The sequence below is a fragment of the Tupaia chinensis genome, unplaced genomic scaffold (assembly GCF_000334495.1).
Source record: "Tupaia chinensis unplaced genomic scaffold, TupChi_1.0 Scaffold000359_1, whole genome shotgun sequence".
Lineage (NCBI taxonomy): Eukaryota > Metazoa > Chordata > Mammalia > Scandentia > Tupaiidae > Tupaia > Tupaia belangeri.
In genome coordinates, this window is record NW_006159855.1 from 3148465 (window position 1) to 3171935 (window position 23471).

The 23471-nt window shown below is 44.2% G+C and overlaps 1 protein-coding gene across 4 annotated transcripts in view; it reads right to left on the bottom strand.

Moving 5' to 3' along the window:
• The window catches only part of HOMER2 (homer scaffold protein 2), a 125492-nt gene that overhangs the window by 25180 nt on the left and 76841 nt on the right, over positions 1-23471 (bottom strand). For all 4 annotated transcript variants that reach the window (XM_027773568.1, XM_027773565.1, XM_027773566.1 and 1 more), the window contains one exon: positions 7960-8116. Coding sequence is in view for 3 of the 4 variants with exons in the window: in XM_027773565.1 (XP_027629366.1) it covers positions 7960-8116 (157 nt within the window). In the remaining variant the exon portion in view is untranslated. The remainder of the gene's footprint in view (positions 1-7959; positions 8117-23471) is intronic.

The window sequence follows — 23471 nt, forward strand, 5'->3', positions numbered from 1 at the left end:
CCTTCCTGGGGAGTGGAGAAATGAATCTAGGGGAGAAAGTGGAGCTGGCGGTAGAAAGGACTGCTCTGTAAAGCAGCCTGGGCATGAGCTTTAGGTGGGTGTTCCCCTCTCCTGCACACATTTTTGTGAGTTATCTTTGTAACTTGCTAGAGAAATATGCCATCCTAGTAAAGCCCGGTTCTTGCAGATCACTGGAACCAAGTTTGCACAGAATGGACAACACACAGGCAACGAACCTATCAAGAAGCAGCAAAAAGCCAAGCTCCTCCAGCCTCCAGTTTCTCCTGCTCTGAACTGCAGAGGAAGCTGCTCACAAAATAAGGGAACAGACCCTCTGCACTCCTGTTCATGGAAAGTCTTTCCCAAACCCAGGGAGAAGAAATTTGGAAAAACTAAGAAGTTTTCCACAAGAGGAGGGACTGAGTTACAGTAATTCAAAGACATGTTGTCTGCTTCAAGGTAGTTAATAGATACTTTAAAAAAAATGGGTAGGGCAGAAAAGAAATCAATATACATTGGAAATCTCCTGTGTGCTAGGAACTCGCCAAGTATCTGCCCCTTTAACAGAAGGTGCTCTGTATTTATCTGAAAGAGAAAACTATTAATATAATGACGGGTGGATGAGGGGACCCTGAATGTGTTCTTAGAAGCAATTTTACATTCCCAGAAAACACCAGCAAGTCAGGATTTGGGAGGCTTATATTCTCTAAACCATCATGACCTGGAAGTACAATCGACCCTTTGGATTTATGGATTCTACATCTACGGACTCAACCAATACTATTTTGAAAACCAATCAGTGTGCCTGTACTGAACACGTACAGCCTTTTTCTGTTATCGATATTCTCTAAACAATACAGCATAACAACGGTTTACCGAGCATGTACATTGCATTAGGAATTGTAAGCCATCTGGAGATGTGTGTGGGTATATGCAAATTTGACTGCTTTTTAACAAGGGACTTGGGTACCTGCAGCTTTGGTATCCATGGGGTGGGGATGGTGGTCCTGGAACCAATCCCCTGTGGATACTGTACTTGCAACACAGTGGGCACTGCTAACTATGGATGACCTCTGAGGTCTTTTCCAAGACAGGTTCCTGTAGTCCTATAAATAACTGAGAACCAAGGGCAGCAGAGTCATCCAGAGCACCCAGGAGAAGCACCTGCTCCAGGCAGGTCCTGTCCACAGGCGCAGACAGTGATTAACTGTCAGGACGGCAGCGATTGACTTGGTCTGTAAAGTAGTGCCAAACAGCACAATGAGGTTAAGTGCTGCAATGGCTCAGTTAACAAATGCTCTGAAAACGGCATTTCTTTATAATGGAGTTGGCTGTTCTGCCCTAAAACTCACCGTAAATTACACAGCTGCTGGTGTGTGCTACAGGGCTTGTAGCAATACTCTGAGAAACAGAGCTGCAGGTGCCCTCTTGAGGCTCCCCACTGTCCACTGCCCACACACAAGGCCAACCCTGGGTCTACTCTAAGGTTCTGGTCGTTGAGTCCCCCTTGGCGGTCACCTGCCACTGCCCATGCTCTTCTGTAGAGATGGTACACCTCCTGCAGGCCTGGAGGGGATGTGACCAGGCCTGACTTCGTCACTCATTCACTCCCTTCCCACTTCCATGGTGTTGTCCATTTGAACCTAGGCAAGCCAGGAATGGCATCACCTTCAAAAGTTCAGAGTCTCCTGGCAGCTTTACAAACAGACATGATCCACAGACTCCCCTAGACTTTGGACAGTGCTGAGGCAACACACTGCAGTGTTCCTGCCCACTCATGCATTTAGACAGCAGCTGACACGGACTCTTGAAATACTGTCCCTGAAAGAAGGAAACACCACAGTGTTTCAAGAAGAATGAACAGATCTGATAATAACTTTCCTACGACGCACAGCACCAACTGCTCTTAGGGGAAGGAGAGGCCTTCCTTGCATCCTTCCCCAAGTAGAGCATGACAAATGCTTGGATGGGGTAGAGAAGCCTGCCGTGCCTAGTGTGGAATGACAGCTGCTGAAGCTGTTGGCTGCAACTCCTGCCTTCCCAGGGAGCCTGTGCTCAATGGGCTGCCCACAGTTTACACAGCAGCTGAGTCTGCCGTGGCCTTTGCTCAAAATGACCTCGAAGTCCCTTACACAACAGCCACTTCTTACTAAAGCCCATCTGCTCCATCTGGGAGGAGTGGAGCAGGCTCCCCTCCCAGCCTACAGTAGTCTCCTGCCTTGAGAGGGAGAGCTGGCCCAGAGAGGAGGAAAAGCAGCTCAAGGTCATGGACTTGATGTGGCGAGGTCAATAGAGAGAAGCAGGACCCACGCCCAGGACCTGCTTGCAGTCACGGGGGGCTGCTCATAGGCTAAGCCAGCCCAAAAGGTTCAAAGCATCCAACTCTCTATAACCTCAGTTCAGACCAAGATTTGGGATCAAAGGCCTGAAACAAAGTGAGGATGTCCCAGCTGTGAAGGAATACAACAATGGGGAAGCCAGGACGCAGCCATACCCCACCAGCCCAGGTGTGTCCGTGCCTGAGTGGTCAGCCCCTGGCGACGTTCTCTAGTCACCTCACTGAGGTTCCATGGCTTGCACAAGACAGAGGCTATGTGCTGGGTAGGGAGCAGGGCCCCAGGCTCGGAAGGCCAGTGACTGTGGAACCAGAATAGATACTCACAAACAAGGATGGAAGCAAAATGAAGCTGAGACTTCAGAGGAGGATAAGGGGACCGTGGCAGGGGAGGATAAGGGCCTATCACGAGAAGGCACTGGTATGAGCACAGCTTTCTGGTGGCCAGCTCAGCACCCCGCACCCTGTTCCTGTCTATAGGAAGGAAGGTAATCGGTTTATCTGTGGTATGAGTATAAGGCTGAAGGGAAGCTGTGGCTGGCCAGGTTAGGATCTTAGCAAGGGGGGATAGGGACAAGGTGTAGGGACCAGCAACAGCTGCTACTGCTCTCACTGCCATCTGACTTGTGGAGCAGCCAGAGGCACAGGGTCTGATACACTGATGGATCTGACATGTTGGTCTTTGCACTCTACTGGCTGAGAGAGGCTCCAGCAGAGCTCACACGGCTTTGGGACACCTGTCCTAGGCTCTGTATTCTAATTCTCCAGGTAGAAACTGGCTTCTAACCCCAATCCCCACATGCCAGTGATAGTAATGAAATGACTAAGGTCCATTACCTTCCCATTCCCCAGCACCTCTGCTCCCTTACAGGACACTCACTTTTGTCTATTACTACAACGCAGGAATGTGGGTGGCTCTAGGAGCACGAGGCTGCCAGGCAGCACAGGAGGGGTGGCCGAGATCCCCTGGCTCCGTGTGATTCCAGCAGCATTCTGTGGCCGAGGTTTTTCCACTTTTAAGTGGCTCTAGAACTTGCTGGATCTCCCACACTGAGCCTGAACTAGCTCCATTCTGTAGATAGGGACTTAGCCCACCCTTCTACATCCATCTGATTTCTCATGGGTGCCTCATTTGGTTCGGACTCCACGGCACTGTCACAGCCTTTGGGAACTGCAGAGCCATAATGATACAGTGGCTGACACTTTGACAAATAGCTAAAAGCCCAGTTAATAGGACTAAAGTACTCGCTCTAAGAAAGTCGTTTTATCTATATTTAAGCCCCATCTATCCTTGGATAACTCAACTGACAAAAGTGCAAACCCATCTAAGAATGGCAGATGAACTGACAGAATCTACACATAAAAGAAAGCAGGACAGCTTGATTCACAGTCCCAATCAGAGCCTCCTGGAAAGCGGCCAGGCAATTCCAGCTCAGAAGCACAGAGGAGGGAAACGGTAATTACAACTGCGGCATCACCATGTTTCACAGGAGATAAAAAAAATCGATCAAGGCACCTTTCAGATATCTGTTCATCAGACACAGGCTACCCACCTACTACGTGCCGACCCTTTCACGCTTCCTTTCTGCCCACTAACCCCATGATGCACTGTCATCCACTTGCTGTGATGGATAACCTGCTCCTGCCTCCCTGTAGACATGCTCACCGGACCAGCTGTTGTTACCTGAAACGGCAAGGGGTGACACACTACCTGCATGATGTGTGTCAGGAAATGCTCCTCTATGGTCAGTAAAAAGTCTATTCCAACCCAACGAGCCAGGGACTGGTGTCTGAGGAACTAGGTACCAGCACCAGCCTGCCAAGCTTCCCAGGCAGGGTAGTGGTGAGGTCACTGCCTCTCCTTAGACTTCAGCTGTAAAATGAGGACTTCTGGGCTCCTTCCCAAGAAGGAGGAAGGACAACTGGAAGGAAGAGAAAGAGGGTCAGGAGGCCAAGCCATGCTAATCTGCAGTCCTCACGGGGCAAAGGGCACAAAAGAGGCACCAAGAGAACATGGGCTGAAGGGAGACATTTCCCTCTCTGGGTCATCCCCTCCTCCCAGGGCCAGGGACCATGGGGTGTGACAGGGCTTTATAAACTGATGAGTAGTGCTTTGCAGGGGTGGCTAGGATGATTATATCCTGGGGCCTTGGTGGATGGAGCCCTATGCCTCCGTTTCTCTGGAGGGATGTTTAAACACATATTCCAGGCTAGGGTCCAATGTCTAGCTGGAGATTGAGTCAGACAGCCCTTCAGCCAGCATGTGGCCACCAGCCTGCCAATCTGCCTTGTGGGGGAGGGTCTCAGCTCAGCAAGGGCTACAGGAAGACCTGGGTGTACTGGACCAGGGTATGGGGCAGCCCACTCCTCAGTGCAGGGGCTGGTGTTCAAATCTACTGTTAGCTTGCAGAGCCTGGGTCAGGTCCTCTCTCTCTAAGCCTCAGTTTTATAGTCTGAGGATGTAGTAAGGGTCTTCTCTAAAGGCCCTGATTGCTGGCTGGAAACACCCTAAATTCTCAGATCAGCGGGCTAAGCCAGACATCATATGGCAGCTAGTGGATAAAGAGGGAACTGCAGAAGTCCCCTAAGTTGGCTGTTGGGTCACGCCTTGCACTGGGCAGTGGTACCACCTAGCAGAAACCATTTTTGCTTTCTTTTGAGTTGTTGATAGGTTCAGCAATTTGTTATGCTTAATTGACAAAAAATGACAAGCTATTTGCTGATGATAATGTATACAGTAATATCTTTGTCTTGACTGACATGCATGGTATTTGTGTTAGAAAAAGAAATGTATACTGTAAAGACATGTGATTAAATGTAAATAAATTTAAAAAGAAAAAAGAAACCATGACATCTTGGAGAGACAAGCAGTAACCAGGTCACTACAACACAGACAGGTGGGACGGTGGAAGATGCTCCAGTGACTGCTCTTGATGAAGGAAATCAGGGAGACTTTACAGAAGAAGCATTATCCAGGTAAAGGATGACCCAGCCCCGCTGTGGATGAACCCGCTGTGGCAGAAACTGGTGATGCCTGTAGGGAGCAAAACACCACATGCAGGTAGCAGCTTATGATCCCTGGGCCAATATGTGTGTGATATGCGTGTTCATGCAGCAGGGGCCACCAGAGTCACAGACCAGCCTCTCCCCCTCATGATCTGGGTGGGTATGCCTGGAAGAAGTTAATGCCCTCAGACCCTTTGCCATCCTCACTAGCAGAACAGAGCTGTTGGGAAACTGTGTCACATAATTTACATGTGATTCTAAAGTGATTCCCATATAATTTGCCTGTGATTAGCACATGACGACCACATGATTGGTGTGGGGTTATCAAATGACTGTGATTACCACAAGGTAGCCATATGGTTTTCCTGTGATTGTCACATAATCCCCACATGACTGCCACATGATTCCCAAGTGACAGTCATGTGATTCACACGTAATTTCAGCAAAATTCACCCGTGACTGCCAAGTGATTGATATGTGGTTCCCACCTGATTGTCACATGGCGTGGCACCAGGAGGTGTGGCACCGGGAGATGTGGCTGGTGCTGGTGTCATGAGTGAGCACGTGGCAATCAGGTCATTCATGTTATCACGTCAATAGGATGCTGCTCACGGGTCATCATGTTGCTCAACAACTCATGTCACTCACATCACATGCCATTCACATGCTACCAGTCTATAACTCACATGATGTCCTATGGTCTTCACATGTCACTACCATGTGATTCACATGGTGTTTACATTATCCCCACATGATCGGCATAGGATCATATGAGTGCCATATGAATAGCATGTAGTTCCCACATGATTGATGTGTAACATGTGTCACCAGATTCCCCTGTGATCGGCACATGATTCCTAAGTGATCAACATGTGATTTTCACAAGATTTCCAAGTTATCCCCAGGTGATTCCATGTGCTTTACATGTGAGCCCCATGTGATTAGCATGGATTCCAGTATTGTTAACACGAATGTCCATTAAGTTCACATGATTATTATATCATGTCATGAGTCTGTCACAGAATGTAATGTGTATCATGAGCATTATATGTGAGTGCCACATGATAGCATTTGAATAACAAGTGAGTGACATGCTAAAAAAAATAAATAAAACAAACAGGGAGCCTTGTCAAAGTGACCAGAAGGCACTAGCAAGTCTTGTGCCTCCCCAGGGATCTTCCTTGTGCTCTCTGCTCTGGTGTAGGGAGAAGCCTATACCCAGGCCCCAGTCTGCTGCCCAGCCCCCAACTCCCTGATTCCTACTGCCTAGGAGGGCTGACCCAAAGGTGGAAGTGAGACAGCCCACAGGTAGAAGAAAGGAGGCCAGCCAGGGGACTACTGCAACAGTCCAAGCAAGACTGTACCAGGATAAGAGTTATAGTCTTGAAACAAAATAGAAGGCATACATCTGAGATACTTCAAAGGCAGATGCATTTGACAAACTTAAAAAGGAATGACTATGTGTTCTATTTAGTTTTAGCTCAAATGACTGTGAAATAAAAATAAAGAGGGTAAACGGGAATTTAGTTAAACACGTGCATTAAATTTCAAGTGCCAGCAGATAATATATGTAAACATGTCTGCCGGGATGAACACGGATTAAAGACAGAAAGGGACTATAAAGCAGCAGGCCTATTTTTTAAAGATCTAGAGATACTCCTGCTGGCATTCCTACTTCATTCTGCTCCCACAACGAGGTGGCAAAAATGTTGAGAAAGATAAGAGAATAACAGAAGTCCTAGGAAAACAAAATATTAAAGGAAAATGCTCTAAAACCATTTAATAAAACTTGACCCTTGTATCTAAGGACACCCAAACCATTCTACCATTCTAGACTAAGCATACCCAATGCTGGCAAGGTTACAGTAAACTGGCAAATATTCTTATACATGCTGGAAGAAAGAATCCTTTTGGAAAGCAATGTGGCAATATGCATCAAAAGCCATAAATTGTCAATACCTTGACCTAAGATATTACTTCTAGGAATCTATCCAAAGTAGTTATTCAAAAGAAAGCAATTAGGTATGTGGTCAGCAGTCGAGGATATTTGGTACTTGAAGGTGTTCATTACCTATGAGAGTAAAAGATTTAGAATCCACTTAAATGTTCAACCATAGGATATTAATTATTAATTAATTAAGAGCACTATAGGGCCTTGGTGAAATCATTATGCAGGCATTCCAGTGTTAGCTATGGGACAGCACAGTGGCACAGAGGTAACGTGCTGCTCAAGTGAACTAGAGCCATAGGAAGAGCCTGAGTTTGGTTCCCGGATCAACTTGCCTTTGATCCTGACTGTCTGGGAGAGCTGGGGAGTGACGGATCTCAGTGTGAGACACTGTTGAGGGTGCTCATGTGTGTGTGTGTGTGTGTGTGTGTGTGCCAGCGTGTGTGTGCTTGTGTGTGTATCTGTCTCTCTTATGAAAGAAATAAACTTTAAAAAGATGTTATAAAAGAACAGGCTACGTGATTATGCAGACACTATGATTCTAACTATAACTTCTGTGTTGAGATAGTGGGATTTGGAGTACATCTTTTTCCTGCCCCTTTTTAAACACACTGTATTGCTTCGGATGAAAAGTAAGAAAGAATGTCACAATTGGCTAGTGGGGTGGTACCTTGGCTCCATCCACACTGATGATCCGATAGCTGTTCCTCGTGACATCGTAGAAGTAGGAAACGGTGACTGCCTGCTTGCTCGCAGGCACCCAGTTCTTCTTGGTGCTGGGGTCGATCTGGAACACGTGCGCTCGCGTCGTGAAGATGGGCTGTTCTCTGCGATAAGAGATGGGCACATGAGCTGACAGACCACTTTGTGCATAATTTATGATTTCTAGGCCACCTACTGCCCCAAAAGATTTTAAAAAAAAAAGGGAAAGATACATATGCATTAAGACAGTTAGAATGAGAAAAGGAAATAGAGGAGAAAAACTAGACGCCAGTGAGTAATTTCTGCAACCCACACTCCATTTAGCTGTTACCACCCTTGGGCTCCAGAACAATTGGCCTAATGAGCAATTTGCTTAAAACTCAATTCCTGGCTGCTCCTGCATCCTTGCCAAGTGTCCTAGCCTTTTCTTTTAACATCCTATTGGCGTTTTTTAGGGAACAATTGGCCTAATGAGCAATTTGCTTAAAACTCAATTCCTGGCTGCTCCTGCATCCTTGCCAAGTGTCCTAGCCTTTTCTTTTTGCTATTGGCATTTTTTAGGATTTTGAAACTAATTCATATTTAGAATTTTGCGATGCATTTATTTTGGGAGACTCTGCCACAATTTTAAGATTTTGCAACCCATTTGCAGCTTCATATTTCTCAAGTTAAAGTACTTCTCAAAATTACAGCATTTTATGAATGATAAAATTATTTTACATTCTGGTGGGTATTTCTTTAGTCTACTTTTGGAACCATTTAAGGAGTTTACAACTTGACCGAGCCTTCAAGTTTTATGTTTTCAACTTATAAACCTTTTGAGTTGAATGTATTGATAGAACTCATCAAATCTGTCTCTTTCGCTATTCTTGCTTCAGTATTGCTGTTGTTTCACTCCATGTGCTTGTAAGCTCTTCACACAATTATTAACCAAATTAGCTCATTATCTGTTTCTTCCCACTGAATGGAGAATTAATTAGCTCTTGACAACAGACATTAAGAAATAAGACTAATGAATAAAAATTGTAATGGATTTCACTACACTTTGTAGTTTAAGGTACTTGGCTTTGCAGACTAACACAAAATGAAACACAGACTCATTGCAAAATATATTTTTAAAGAAAGGAACTTCAGTCAAATTAGTTCAAAAATAGCTTAAGTGTTCAAAATGAAATACAGAAAAAAACCACTGGCACGTAAAAATAATCTCATCATTCATGAAATAATACAGATTTGGTAAGTACTTTTTGGATGTATATAATTAAATCAAATGGTAACTTAGACAAATTAACTTTTTAAATCCTTATAATGTCAGAAGAGATGACATAGAACAGGATAGGGGGCTAGCAGGTTGGCTTGGTGGTTAAGGTGCTGGACTCCCACATGGCCAACCAGGTTTGAGTCCCAACCTGGAGGCTTGACAATCACACAGACACAGGGGCATGCATACCCAAAATCTGTGGTGTGGTCATCCACCCTTAGGAGATGATTTCTCACTTTCCCTTTAACTCTTGTCTCTAACTGGCAAGTCCATGCACCCTAAGGCCAAAACCAAACAACCTACATACCTACATACATATATAAACAAATAGATAAAGAGGACAGTCAGTGGATTCAAGAAAATCAAAATGGAAAAGCTAATTTTAAATGTCTGGTCTCTAGAGTAAGTGGTTTTAGGCAAGGCAGTCTATGAACTCGACATGTAAATAACTCATTATGGAAAAGAGAATTTTTAAGAGAATTTTTTTCTTAGAAAAGTAAATGATCATTTTAGCCCCTGGCAAGGGATACTGAATAATACCACAGATATTTGCATCAGCCACCAATTGAGGTTTTAAAGCAATACAGAAAGCTTCTTCATGTCTACTTGTCCAAGAGCATGCTATAACGTTACTTCAGTACAGCAGTTTCTAGAGCCCTGTGTTCCGGAATGGACAGAGACTAGCATTCCTTGCTCCCTGAAACTTTCTAGGTCCCTGGAGCGAGCCTCAGGGAATGTAAAAAAAAAAAATTTTTTTTTTTTGAGAGGTTTTTGCTATAGGGCACGTGTGCTCACCAGGAAGACAGAGAGACAGAAAGCGAGAAATCACCGCCCCCCCGTCCCCGGGGGGGATGACCACACACAATTTCCTTCTCCTCCATTCTCCTCTCGGGATCTTGGGCATGCACGCACACATGCCCAGCGTGAATTTAAGTCACCGGGTCCGGGACTTGAACCGCAGTCAACTACACGGGAGTCCAGCAACATAGCCATTATGCCAACTGCTGGTCCCTGGGGAATGTAGATTACAAGGACATTTCTTGTCCCTCAACGGGAACCATGATCACACACCTACTCAATCTTAAACCACCATTCTAGCAGCTGGGTGGTAGCTGTAGAAATAAAAAGAATGTTCTCTCTGTAACTTTCCATGTGTTGTCAAGAGAGGCTAACCTGTAGAAAAGCATGTGCATATGCACACGGGCCCTCTGAAACAAGGCCATGTGGGGAAGTCTGATGTCTGAGTGGCCCAAGTGTGTTACTGTCAGCCCAGCCCTGCAGTTTGTGATCATCTAAGGACAACAAGGTGAAGCAGAATGCTTCGTTGTAGGGTATACTCTTGCCTATGTAAGAGGAAGGAGCAATTTAAAGGGCAATAACCGGGGCCAGCAGGTGGCATGGTGGTCAAGGCACTGGATTCTCACATGGCCAAGTGCAGTTAGAGTCCCGGACATGGTGGCTTGAGAATCATGCTGTGCGTGTGCGTGTGTGTGTGCATGTCCAGAAACCCAAGAAGAGAGCGGAGGAGAAGGGAATGCAGTGTGGCCTTCCCCCCGGGGGGGGGGGATTTCTCATTTTCCTTCTCTGTCTCCCCAGCAAATGTACCAACCCTACAATAAAATCTAAAAGTAAATTTTAAAAAAGGGAAATAACTACCAAAAACATTTTAGAGAATCAAAGTCTGATAACATGTCTATCTCACTCTCACAAAGTACTGAATAGGCTGGCAGGGGTGCGGTGGGGACAAGGGTCCAAGAGGAGCCTTCCACGGGGCAGGGGCCTAGGTTCTGCTCTTCCCTCTCCTTCCCCACACACAGGAAGAGGGATTGGGTTTGGGTTTTAGCATATCCAAACCAGTGTTTTCTAAACCTCTAAAACAGGAATTACTGGGAGTACTTACAAAAATATAAGTTCCTGGGCCTCAACCTAGCCTCTCCAGAACCTGTGTCTGGATCTTGGATACTTTTTTAAAAATGCTTTTGTTATAGGGCACATGTACTTCTCAGAGAAAGAAAGCAATAAACCAACCCCCGGGGGATGACCATGCCACAGTTCTTTCTCCTCTATTGACCTCTTGGGATTGGGGGCATGCAAACACACACCCTAGCATATTTTTCTATTATTATTATTATTATTATTATTTTAATGTTTTTGCCTTAGGGCATGTGAGCTCACTGGAGAAAGACAGAGAGAGGGAAAGTGAGAATTATGGCCATGCCATAATCCCTTCTCCATTCTTTTCTTGGGATTTTGGGCACACATATACATGCGACAGGAGTGAGTTTCAAGCCACTGAGTCTGGGACTTAAGCCAGGGTCGGCCCTGTGGGATTGCAGTGCTTTAACCACCATGCTACCTGCTGGTCCCTGGAGGTTCTATTTTTAACAAGGGTTCCAAGTAATTTTATTAAAAATTTTTTAAAAAAATAATTATTCATTTTAATTTTATTTATTATTAATATTCAATTTGATGAGAGAGAGAGAGAGCGAGCGAGCGCAAAGCTGCCAGTTCTGGGACTTGAACAGTGGTCGGCTATGTGAGAGTACAGAGTCTTAACCACCATGCCACCTGCTGGGCCCCCAAGTAACTTTTATCCTCAAGGAAGCCCAGAAGACATTATCAGATATCTACAAAAAAACAAAAATGTAGCTCCTATCGCAATCGTCTCTGCTCCAAAATGATGTTGCTGACTGTGAATAACACAGAATGACTCCATAAACTTCTGAAACTCTGGCGGACCAACAGCGAGACTAAGAACAGAATCTCTAGGTACAAAGGCTGGTGGGAGGAGATAAAGGGAGACAGGTACTGTGGTTAGGAAAAAGGGCGGCTTGTGGTGGCCAAGCAGTAGGAAGTGAGGAAAGCAGAGAGACAGATGGGGAAGGAGAAAGAGACAAGAAAAGATGGTAGAGCTATTGACCAGGCATAAAGCAGCCAGTCATCTGTTGATATGATTCAGGTCAAGGTGAGCATGCAGATAAGAAGGGCTCCGTCTCCAGCTCTGCCTCTCAGTTCTGGGATGGGCAGAAGTCATTGTGGGTTGCTCTGAGGACTTCAAGCAGAAATGCAAAGATGTTGGAAGAGTACAACGGGCTCAGGGCAGACTGCTCAAGCAAAGCTGGATCCAAATGGAGAACTGGTCCTCTGGTCCATCAGTACTCTGGACATATGTATCCTCAATCCTGGAGAGCTGGGAAGGTGCAAGTCGGGCTGCAGGGGAAGGGGGTGCAACCATGGTCAGGCTCCCCACAGGGAAGGTGGCTGCTCCAGACTTGGAAGGGGTGTTGCAGGGAGTCTGCTAGTTCCATTCTGAGGGTGGTCACCTCGGGAGAGAGCTCTGGCCACAGTGAGAGGCCCTGGGCTAACAGGAGGATCTGCACAGCTAGTCTGGCAACAGCTTTGTGGCCAGGAAATTACCCCCAGGACTGGAATTTCCATGTGAGTAATGAAGTCTGAGGGCACTAGGGAGTTTCAAGTTATTCTTCTTCTGAAATTCAAAAAGTCTAATGGTATTTCAAGAAAAGGCAAGGACAAAAAGAAAAGCCATAGCTGACATTTACCGAGTGCTTACCAATCTGCTTGGCTGTACATGAGAGCTCTCGTTTAGGTTCACAATAGTCCTATGGGGAAAGTGCTGTACAGATGAAAAAACAGACTTAGAGAGGCCAGGCAATCTGTCTCGGGTCACACAGTTCCTAAGTGTGTGAGGCTTGAGATCTGAAGTCATTTCTAAGTGACATGGAAACCACCCCTTTTAACATTATATTATATTCTCTTCTTAAATAATAACTGTCTAGAGACCAGCAGAAGGCATAATAGTTATTTTGCTGGACTCCCATGTGGCCTTCAGACCTGGAGGCTTGAAACTCATACTGGGCACATGTGCGTGTGTGCCCAAAATCCCAAGAGGAGAATGGAGGAGACAGGACTGTGGTGTGGTCATCCTCCCCCAGGGGGGGTGATTTTTCACTTTCTGTCTCTCTGTCTCTGTCTCCACAGCAAGCACACATGCCCTATAGCAAAAATTTCTCTTTCAAAAAAAGAAAGGGGGGGTTTCTGATATAAACCTTCTACTATAGGTGGCTCCCAATGATCCCCACCTCCTGGTGTTCACGCCCTGTGTAATTCCCTCCCTTTGAGTGTGGGGGGATCTTGACTTGCTTCTAACCAACAAGAGGCAGCAAAGTGATGGTATGTCACTTTTACATAGATGACTTCTATCTTCCCAGCAGACTCTTAATTGAACTTACTCCTGCTGGCTTTGATGAAACAAGTGACCATGTTGAAGAGACACACTGCAAGGAACGGAGGGAGGATTCCAGTTAGTAGTCATAGGAACTGGGACCCTTAGACCAACAGCCCTGGAGGAAATGAAATGTGCCAATGCTCACTTGAGTTTAGAAGCACCTCTTTCCACAGCTGAGCCTTCAAATGAGACTGCAGCTCTGGATGGCACCTTGACTCCACCTCCTAAGAGACTCTGAGCAGAGGACCAACTAAGTCACACCCAGACTCCTGGCAGGGAACTGCTAAATTCTGGGCAGTTTATTATACAAAGATAAATAATAGGTTACCTTTTGCGAAAATTTACAACACACTAAGCAGACTCTGTATATTTTCCTTTAATCCTCCTAAAGAGGCTGTGAGGGGACAGCATTATAAGCAGCGAAAATTAAGGGTCAAAGGATGATGTCCAGAATCCTGGACAACAAACCTTTACACCTTCACTGGTAAGATCAGAATACTTTACAAACCTCACCACAAAATTTAGACCCTGACTTGGAAAGAGTATTCTGCCTCACCAGAGAAGACAGAAGAGATGGAACTAGGACACAGCAGTCAGTTTCTGTAAGTGTGCAGATCAGTACAAATAGAAACAGTCAAGAGAATCAGAACTTTCCAAGCTGGGAGGCCGTATTTCCTTCGCAGCAGGAAAAAGCTGAAGAGAGTGTGTATCAGAGAACAGACACTAGCTTCACATCCAATTTTATTCTCCTTTCTTTGGTGTTCAATGCACAGGGAGCACAGCACAGGGAGTATATTTCAAATACACTCCCATTCCTTCTTCGGTGCTATAAATAGAAAGCAGATGTTTCCGGACGGCAAATGCTTCTTTAGGCAGACAATATAACCTACTGTTCCCTTGCATAGTCTTTTTAGAGCTGAATAAACACCAATTGCGTTCACTGAACACAGTTTGGAACCTGACAGTAATTGTCTCCAAGAATAATTAGACACTCTGTGCAACATATGTATGTTTGGAATATGAAAACCACTCAGCAGAGAGACCATTCTGCTTTGAATGATTTCTGGCACAATGTGAAATGATTCTGCAAAGAACTGGCATGACTACTCCTTGCAGGAAAAAATAAAGAAAAATTATATTTTAACTTATCATAATTGTTCACTTGCAATGCTCAGCTCCAGGCTTTTTCATAGACCTGTAAAACCTTACAGTTTTTTTCATAAGACAAGTGTATTTGCCAGAGAGGACAGAGACAGAGGGAAAGTGAGAAATCACTCCTCCCAGAAATCATACCACAATCCCCTCTCCTCCATTCTCCTCTCAGGATTCTGGGCACACATGTACATGTGTCTGGCATGATTTTCAAGCCACCAGGTCTGAGACTCAAACCCCAGTTGGCCATGTAGGATTCCAGCCACCTTAAACACCATACAACCTACTGGTCTCAAACCTCACAATTCTTATTTTTCCTACTTCTATTTGTTTCGAATTTGAATTAAAACACACAATCCAGATGTTATTTTATGCCACTGAAACAGTATTACAAAGTCTCATAAGGTCCCCTAACTGGTTTACCTGTCTTGGACCCCTTTAAATATCCACTCGGCAGCAACGGGAAGGTCTTTCCCCCAGCACAGATAGGTAATTCTCTGTCCACCCAGCTTCAGAGGTTCCCAAGGCTCTATCCCCACAGGGCAGCTCCAGGCACTTTGGAATGATCCCCAGGCTCCTGAGCATCCAGCCCTGTGTGCTCACCCCACAGGCTTCTGCTGCTTTCTTCTAGCACTTCTAAATATTCTGTACTTCCGCAAGTCATGCCAATGCATATGCTACCTCTGGCCTGAAATGTTCTTCCCTCTTGATTGGCCAGAAGAATTCACATTAGTCCTTTGAGTGCCACACTAGTATCTTCTGAGCTCTAATTTGTATCTCAGGACACAGGCCTATTACAAGGTACCAGAAACAAGGGCTCACCTGGCCTTTGGACTGCACTCTAGATGGTCAACAGGTCCTGCCACAGGGCCAAATACCCCAGAGAACTGGGAGAGAAAGGAGATCTGGAAAAAAGCTTCTTCTCATTCATTCTCCCATGCAAAAACAAACAAACAAACAAACAAAAAAACAAACAAACCAAACAAACAAACAACCCCCCCCAAAAAAAACCAAAAAACAGTAACTCATAAGACTATCTGGGTTCTACTTTCATACAAAATCTACCTAATAAGATTATTATTATTTGTAAGTAATATGATTATACATCAAAAATGCTCAAGAAAGTAAAAAAGTGAAAATGAATAATAAAATTCAGTAAGCTGGCGAGATATAGAATTATTAAAAATAATAATAATCAATAGTCTTCCCATATATATAAACCACCAGATGGAAAGTATAATAATGGATTTGTTAAAATCCCATTTATAGTAGCAACCAAGAGGATACAATTTCTAAATTTCTAGGAATCCACTTAAGAAGTATACAAGATACATATTTCATTATTTTTTTTGGGGGGGGGTGCCTTAGGGCACATGTGCTCACCAGACAATGACAGAGACAGTGAGAGCAAGAGTAAGAAATCACTCCCCAACACGGGGAGGTGACCATGCCACTATTTCTTCTCCTCCATTCTGTTCCCAGGATCTTGGGCATGCACACAAATGCCCAGTATGAACTTCAAGCCACCAGGTATGGGACTTGAACCACAGTCGGCCATGTGAGAATCCAGCAATGTAATCTCTACACCATCTGCTGGTGTCTCAAGACTTTGCTCTTTTTTTTTTTTTTTTGGAGAGGTTTTTGCTATAGGGCGCATGTGCTTGCCAGAAAGACAGGGAGACAGAGAGACAGAAAGTGATAAATCACCCCCCAGGCTATAGCAAACAAATAAGAAGGTATAAGCATATAAGTGGATGAATTACCAAAACAGAAAAGAGACTAGGAATAAAAGTCCCCAAAATTAACTATATAATACACGCAGTAATATCCATTAGTAGAGACACAAATTATTCCACAAATTTTGCCATGACCTGGGGAGAACCTACACCTGTTGGACCTTAGCCCCTTCAAATTGGTCATGGCACCCCATTCTATTAAACTTATTTCCACTTGCCCCCAAACTGCCTAACAAACCTGATAAAACAGAGATCTCATATAAGAAGTATTTGCCACAAATCCTTTTCATCCACTAAGAGATTCCCTTTGGGGTCACATTTATACCAGGCAATAGAATGAGGCAAATGCCCCGATGAATGTTGTCAGGCTTTATTAATAACACTGCCTTTTCCCCTAGAATGCCTGACAGTTTCTAAGGAGCTTTCAGCACACATCCTCCTATTGGCCTTCTTGTGATACGGGTTTGATTGCATTTGGGGGCTAGTTCCTAGCAAATATAAATTATAACTAAGTATCTTCTCTGGAGTTAGGCCCATAGCCTAATGGTTAAGGGAGCCAGATCTCACATGGCCCACCATGAATCCTGAGTCTCAGCCCCAGGAGTTTCAAAAACACATTGGGTACATATGCATCCATGCTCCAAATCCCAACAGGGTGGAGAAATGGAGAAGAGATTATAGTATGACCACATTCCATGGGAGGGGGAGGTGCTTTTTCTCTCTTTCTTGGTATTTCTCTCTGGTGAACACATGAACACTTATCCGAAGGGACCAGAAACTCTCTGGTGAGCACATGCATCCTCTGACAATAAACTGAAGTAAATAAGTAAATAGGAAAAACAAGCATTTCCTAAATGTATTTTGTCATGGAACAATTTACCCATTTTTATATACCAATTGGAGATTGACTGATCTTTTTTTTTCTTTTTAGAGGTTTTCGCTATAGGGCGCGTGCGCTCGCCAGACAGACAGAGAGAGATATAGAGACAGAAAGCGAGAAATCACCCCCCAGGGGGGATGGTCACACCATAATCCCTTCTCCTCCATTCTCCTCTCGGGATCCTGGGCGCGCATGCACATGTGCCGGGCATGAGTTCCAAGCCACCGGGTCCGGGACACGAACCGCGGTCGACTACATGGGAGTCCAGTGACATAGCCATTACGCTAACTGCTGGTTCCCGAGATTGACTGATCTTAAGATATACTCAAAGGTAAAGTGAGCAACAAGAGATGGTCTCACAAACGAATTAACTGTTGCAAGGTTGTTCATGTATATATTTGAATGCTTTTTTAACTGCAACAATAAAACAGCAAAGAGAATTACTATTAGTTTATGAAGAACAAAGTACAGACACAATTAAACCTCTAATTTCATTTTTTAATGTAGATGATTAAAACGTCCTCAACATTTAAAACTGGGAAAAAAGTATTTGTCCAGTTCTTAAAAAAATTACAATCCAGGGCCAGCAGGTGGTGTGGTAGTTAAGGTGCTAGACTCCTTACATGGCCAATGATGGTTCAAGTCCTGGCCATGGCTCCTTGAAAGTCATACCAGACACATGTGTCTGTGTACCTAAAATCCCAGGAGGGGAAAGGAGGAGAAGGCACGTGGTATGGCCATCTCCTCCATGGGGTGATTTCTCACTTGCCCTCTCACTATCTCTCACCAGAGAGATAGATACCACATTTTATTTTCTATTCATCTGTGGATGGACATTTGATTGTTTCCATTTTTTTTCTAATTTTTATTGCCAGAGTGTATAACTTGCCAGAGAGACAAAGAAAGGGAGAAAGCACTCTCCAATGGGGCATGGTCACACCACAGTTTCTTCCCTATTTCTCTATCCTTTCAGAATTTGAGGCATGCACACACCACACCACCTGCTCTCAGTGAGAGGGCAGTCACAAGCACCACAAATTGTATGATTCTGTCAAACCTAAATAACACAGAGAAATTCTCCAAAGGTGATGAAGTTTATTTCAGATGAACACGTCAATGGAAATATGCATGAGTGATTCAGGGAGGCAAAGGAAGAAAGGAGTTGTTAAAGGTAAAATCAGAAGGGTTACAAGAGTTGTTTTGGAATAATTATCAATAAACAAAGGTGGTGTCAACCTAAGAATGGACAGGTGGTTGCTGGGAGGATGTCCTCGCACAAGTATTGTAAGTATTTTTTCTTTTTTTTGGAGAGGTTTTTTGCCATAGGGCACGTGCGCTTGCCAGACAGAGAGAGGCAGAGAGACAGAAAGCGAGAAAGCAGCCCCCAGGGGGGATGGCCACACCACAATCCCTTCTCCTCCATTCTCCTCTTGGGATCTTGGGCACGCACGCACACGCACCCGGCATGAGTTTCAAGCCACTGGGTCCAGGATGCAAACCGCAGTCGACTACATGGGAGTCCAGCGACATAGCCATTACGCCGACTGCTAGTTCCACAAGTATTTTTTGTACAAGTCTGCAATGGTCTTCCTGCAAGGTTGCCGTTCTGGCAGTTTTTGTGCTAGTCACTGCTATTACATATGCATGCACAAGATCCTCTCCTTCATTCACTCGGCTTTGTTTATTTTTGTTAGAGTTTTACACAAGCAACTTGCTTTTGATTCTGACAACTTTCACAGCATTTATGTGAAACAGTGTCCAGAATAGGCAAATTATAGAGGCAGAAAGTATTGAATAGATCAGCGGTTGCCAAGGAGTAAGAAGGGGGGAGGGGATTGGGAGTGACTTGCTAATTGGTTCTGGCTTTTTTTAATAAGAGAACGAAAATGTTCTAAAATTAGATTGTGGTGATAGTTACATGAGCTCCAATTGTGGTAAAAGAAACCCAATGAATGTATACTTTCGGTAAGTGAATATTATATGAATGATCTCTCAATAAATACTGTTATTATGTGAATTAAAGCTCAATAAATAGTATATTTTATCTCAGTGGAGTTGCTTATGCTAAAGTTCCAGCCATCACACCAAAACAGCTAAGCTGTTTATCTGACCTTCTAGCAATTAGAAGAGAAATAACAGCCAAATTCCTAAACAGGCCAGTTTTTAGCCAGCACGATAGGTCCTTTCTGCTTTTACCTTTACAAGGGGAAGTAATTTAAAATGACCAATATGCTTTGTGTTCCTTATTTCTGCTTTCTTCAGCCTTTCTCTGTCAATAAAAGTCACTGCCCATACCAGGGCAGAGGTCTCTGGTTCAGGGATTCATGAATTATTCTTTACTCAAATGCAATTAAACATTTTTCTAAAGTTTTTCTTTAATTGACTCTTTTTGCTATTGTTATTGTTTATTTTTGCTGTTGCTTTTTAAATGACTGAATGTGGAGGAGGAAGAAGGAAAAAAAAAGACTCCCAAGACTAAGTTCTAGCTTGGGCTACTGAGTGGAGAAGTATGCCTTGCCTGTGGACCATCCAGAGAAGATATGAAAAAGATACAGGGTGTCTGCAGAGTTAGAAGACTAGCCTAAGGGAGCCCAGTGCAGCGAGTCAGAAGAACTCACGGGCGAGATTTAACAACTCAAGGAGAAAGGAAGAGAGGGACAACAGGTCCAGGAGGCAGCCAGGTCAGGGGCAGGAAGAGAAGCCATCCTCAGAGATGAAGAACAGGGGCCAGGAATGTGATGAAGGAACCAGGAAAGAGTACAGGAAGTCAGAAAAGTCTTCAGCATCCTTCAGGCTGATGGATTTTTCCAAGAAAACACTTAGCTACATATCATATTAAAAGCCACCATGTTGCCCTACCTTTACTGGAAAGGAAAAAAAGTGATGGATCAGAAATACATATTGAAAAGGTTTAACAGTCCTCATTTTGTCTCAAAAGAGTAGCATAGCTTCCTTTTGTTGTTTCTGATCATGCTGTGTCACAATGACTACAGATGTGTGCCACTAGGTCCAGCTCCTTTCTAGACAGAGTCTCACTACGCTGGCCTGGACAGTCTCAGTCCTCCTGCCGTAGCCTCCCTGGAATTAAAGGAGCGTGTCACCAAACCCAGCCCTTAGGTTGAAGCAGTAATTGAACCTGGGCTTTGCATGTGGTCCCAGCCTGCAGAGTGCAGCTCACACCTCTATGGCAGGGCCAGGGCTTCATTCTAATCCTGGTTTCAGTAAGAGTTCTTTCTACCTGCCAGGGCCAAAGCTGAACGAGAGGAGGGCTGCTTTTCTTCTTAAAGAGTAGGGAAGGAACTGGTTCAAGAACACGGCATAGGGGATGCACTCTAGGGTGTGGTGACCATCTGTGTGACCTTAGACAAGTCAGTTTACTCTCCGTGTGGTGAAGACAAAAATATAACCACCTGGAGGGCTTGTTAAGATTAAATGTGATAATGTGTGCAAAATGCCTTTTTGTCTTTAATAGCAACCTGTTAAAGGAATATTATATGCTAATTACAGGTATAAAATGCCACTGCAAGGAAGAGAATGCCTTTCTCCACCTTAGACAGCTCAACCTGCCTGAGAACCTAGTTCTTTCTCCTTATTATCATCAGCAAATTAAACAAAGAAATTGAAAAAGAATAACCATGTGCTTTCCTCATTTAAGAACTTTTTCAAAGTAGAAAATGTATTAAGTCTGGGCTTGTTTTTTCCTTTAATGGGAAATTAGTACTACTTTAGACAAAGTAATTTTATGGTTCACTTTTCTGTTTTCTGTTTCTGAATAGCATCCAGGGGGGTTCTGGTACCAGTTCTAGAAGGCAACTCTAGTGTGATAAGTGTATGGCTGCCACTCTGAATCTGAGTTTGCAGGGGAGGGGGAAAGCTATTTTTGTTTTCCTAGAAATCTCTTGTTCAAAATTAGAATCCATGAAGTGAAGACGCTGGTAACTTGCCAAGTCAATCACAAAAGGTGTAAAACACAAGACCAAAGTTGCAAATATACCTCAAAAGAGTGCTTATAACGTTTTCATTTACACTATCGGTTGATCTCACAGGCTAATGGATATTTTATGTGTTTGTGTATGTCCCAATGAAACTTGATTTACAAAAACAGGCAGCAAGTGTAGTGATGCCAGACTTGGTAGATCAAAAACACATATGACTTCCGGGTCACTAGCTGGTATGGTGGTTAAGGTACTAGACTCCTACATGGCCTACCATGGTTTGAGTCTACCACTGGACCCAGTGACTTGAGAATCACTGTGGGCATGTGTGTACAAGCATGCTCAAAATCCTGAGGAAAAAAGTGGAGAAGAGACTGAGATGTGGTCATCCCTCCAGGGGGTGATTTCTCATTTTCTCCCTCCTCTCTCTCTTTGGTGAGGGCACGTGCCCTTTGGCAAGAAAAACAAACAAAACCCTAAACACACACACACACACACACACACACACACACACACACACAGACTTCCGTTTCAGCTAAATTTAAATTTCTCATTAATGGTGAATAGTTTTTAAATGTATTTCTTATTGAGATATAATTCAGATAGCAGAAAACTTAACCATGTAAAGTATACAATTCCATGGTTTTTAATTTATTCACAGAATTGTACAATCATCACCACTACTTAATATTGGAGCATTTTCAGGACAACCCTCAATACCCCATATCCATTCTCCTTTTCCCTCAGTCCCTGGCATATGCATACGTGTGTGGACCAAATCCCAACAGGATGGAGGAATGGAGAAGGGACTGTAGTGTGACCATGCACCACTTAGGGGTGCACTCTCCCTTTTCCTTTCTCCCTGTCCCTCCGTCTCTCTCTGGCAAGTGCTAATAAAATCAAAAACAAACACAAAGAAACTTGGAAATAACCTAAATGTCCCAAAGTAGGGGATTGGGTAATAAAGTATTAACTGGCAATTAAATGTTTTTAATTCAAAGACTCAAAAAAAATTGTCTACTGAAAAGTTCTTTTTTTTTTTTTAAAAGAGATTTTTGCTATAGGGCTTGTGCTCGCCAGAAAGAGAGACAGAAAGTGAGAAATCACCCCCTGGGGGGGATGGCCACACCACAATACCTACTCCTCCATTCTCCTCTTGGGATCTTGGACATGCATGCACACGTGCCTGACATGAGTTTAACCTACCGGGTCCAGGACTCGAACCGCAGTCGATTACGTGGGAGTCTAGCGACATAACTATTATGTCATCTGCTGGCCCCCTACTGAAAAGTTCTAGAGATGGGTGGTGGTGATGGTTGTACAACAATGTGAATGCACTTAATGCCCTGTACTATACACTTAAAAATGACTAAAATGATAAATTTGATGTTATGTACATTTCACCACAATTTTTATTTCTTTCATGAGAGTGAGACAGCAAAAGAGACAAAGACAAGCACCTTCAATGGAGTCTCCTGTCATGAACTCCCACCCCCATGCCATTGCCAAGACTTCCCAGCCAGCCAGGATCATGGGCTGGTGTAGCTGATGTGCACAGGTCAACTGGGAAGCCGAACCTGCAGTTTTCCATATGGATCCTGCACTGCTTAAGCAATGTGTTACCACTGCACCACCAAGCCAGCCTTTTCACCACAATACTTTTAAAAAGATTAGGAAAAAACCCCACTGTGTGCCAGCATGAGGTCATCTGTCTCTTCTACACCTACTGGTAGGATGGAACTTGATACAATTCTCAGGGAGGCGATCATCACACATCAAAAGCCTTAAAACTGCATACTCCTGACCCCAACAACTCCACTTCTAGAAAGCTACTCAAAGGCAGTAATAGGGATATGCAAAGAGACTTAAGCAAAAGGATAGCCACTGAGGTGGTGCTAATAAAATCAAAAACAAACACAAATAAACTTGGAAATAACCTAAATGTCCCAAAGTAGGGGATTGGGTAAATAAAGTATGATACATAAACACAAGAAATATCATTCTGCCTTTCAAAATTATGTCAATATTTACTCACAAGAGAAGATGTTCTTGGGAACCAGCAGTTAGCGTAATGGCTATGTCGCTGGACTCCCATATAGTTGACCACGGTTCGCGTCCCGGACCTGGTGACTTAAAACTCACGCCGGGCGTGTGTGCATGCATGCCCAAGATCCCGAGAGGAGAATGGAGGAGAAAGGATTGCGGTGTGACCATCCCCCCTGGGGGGTGATTTCTCACTTTCTGTCTCTATGTCTCTCTCTGTCTGTCTG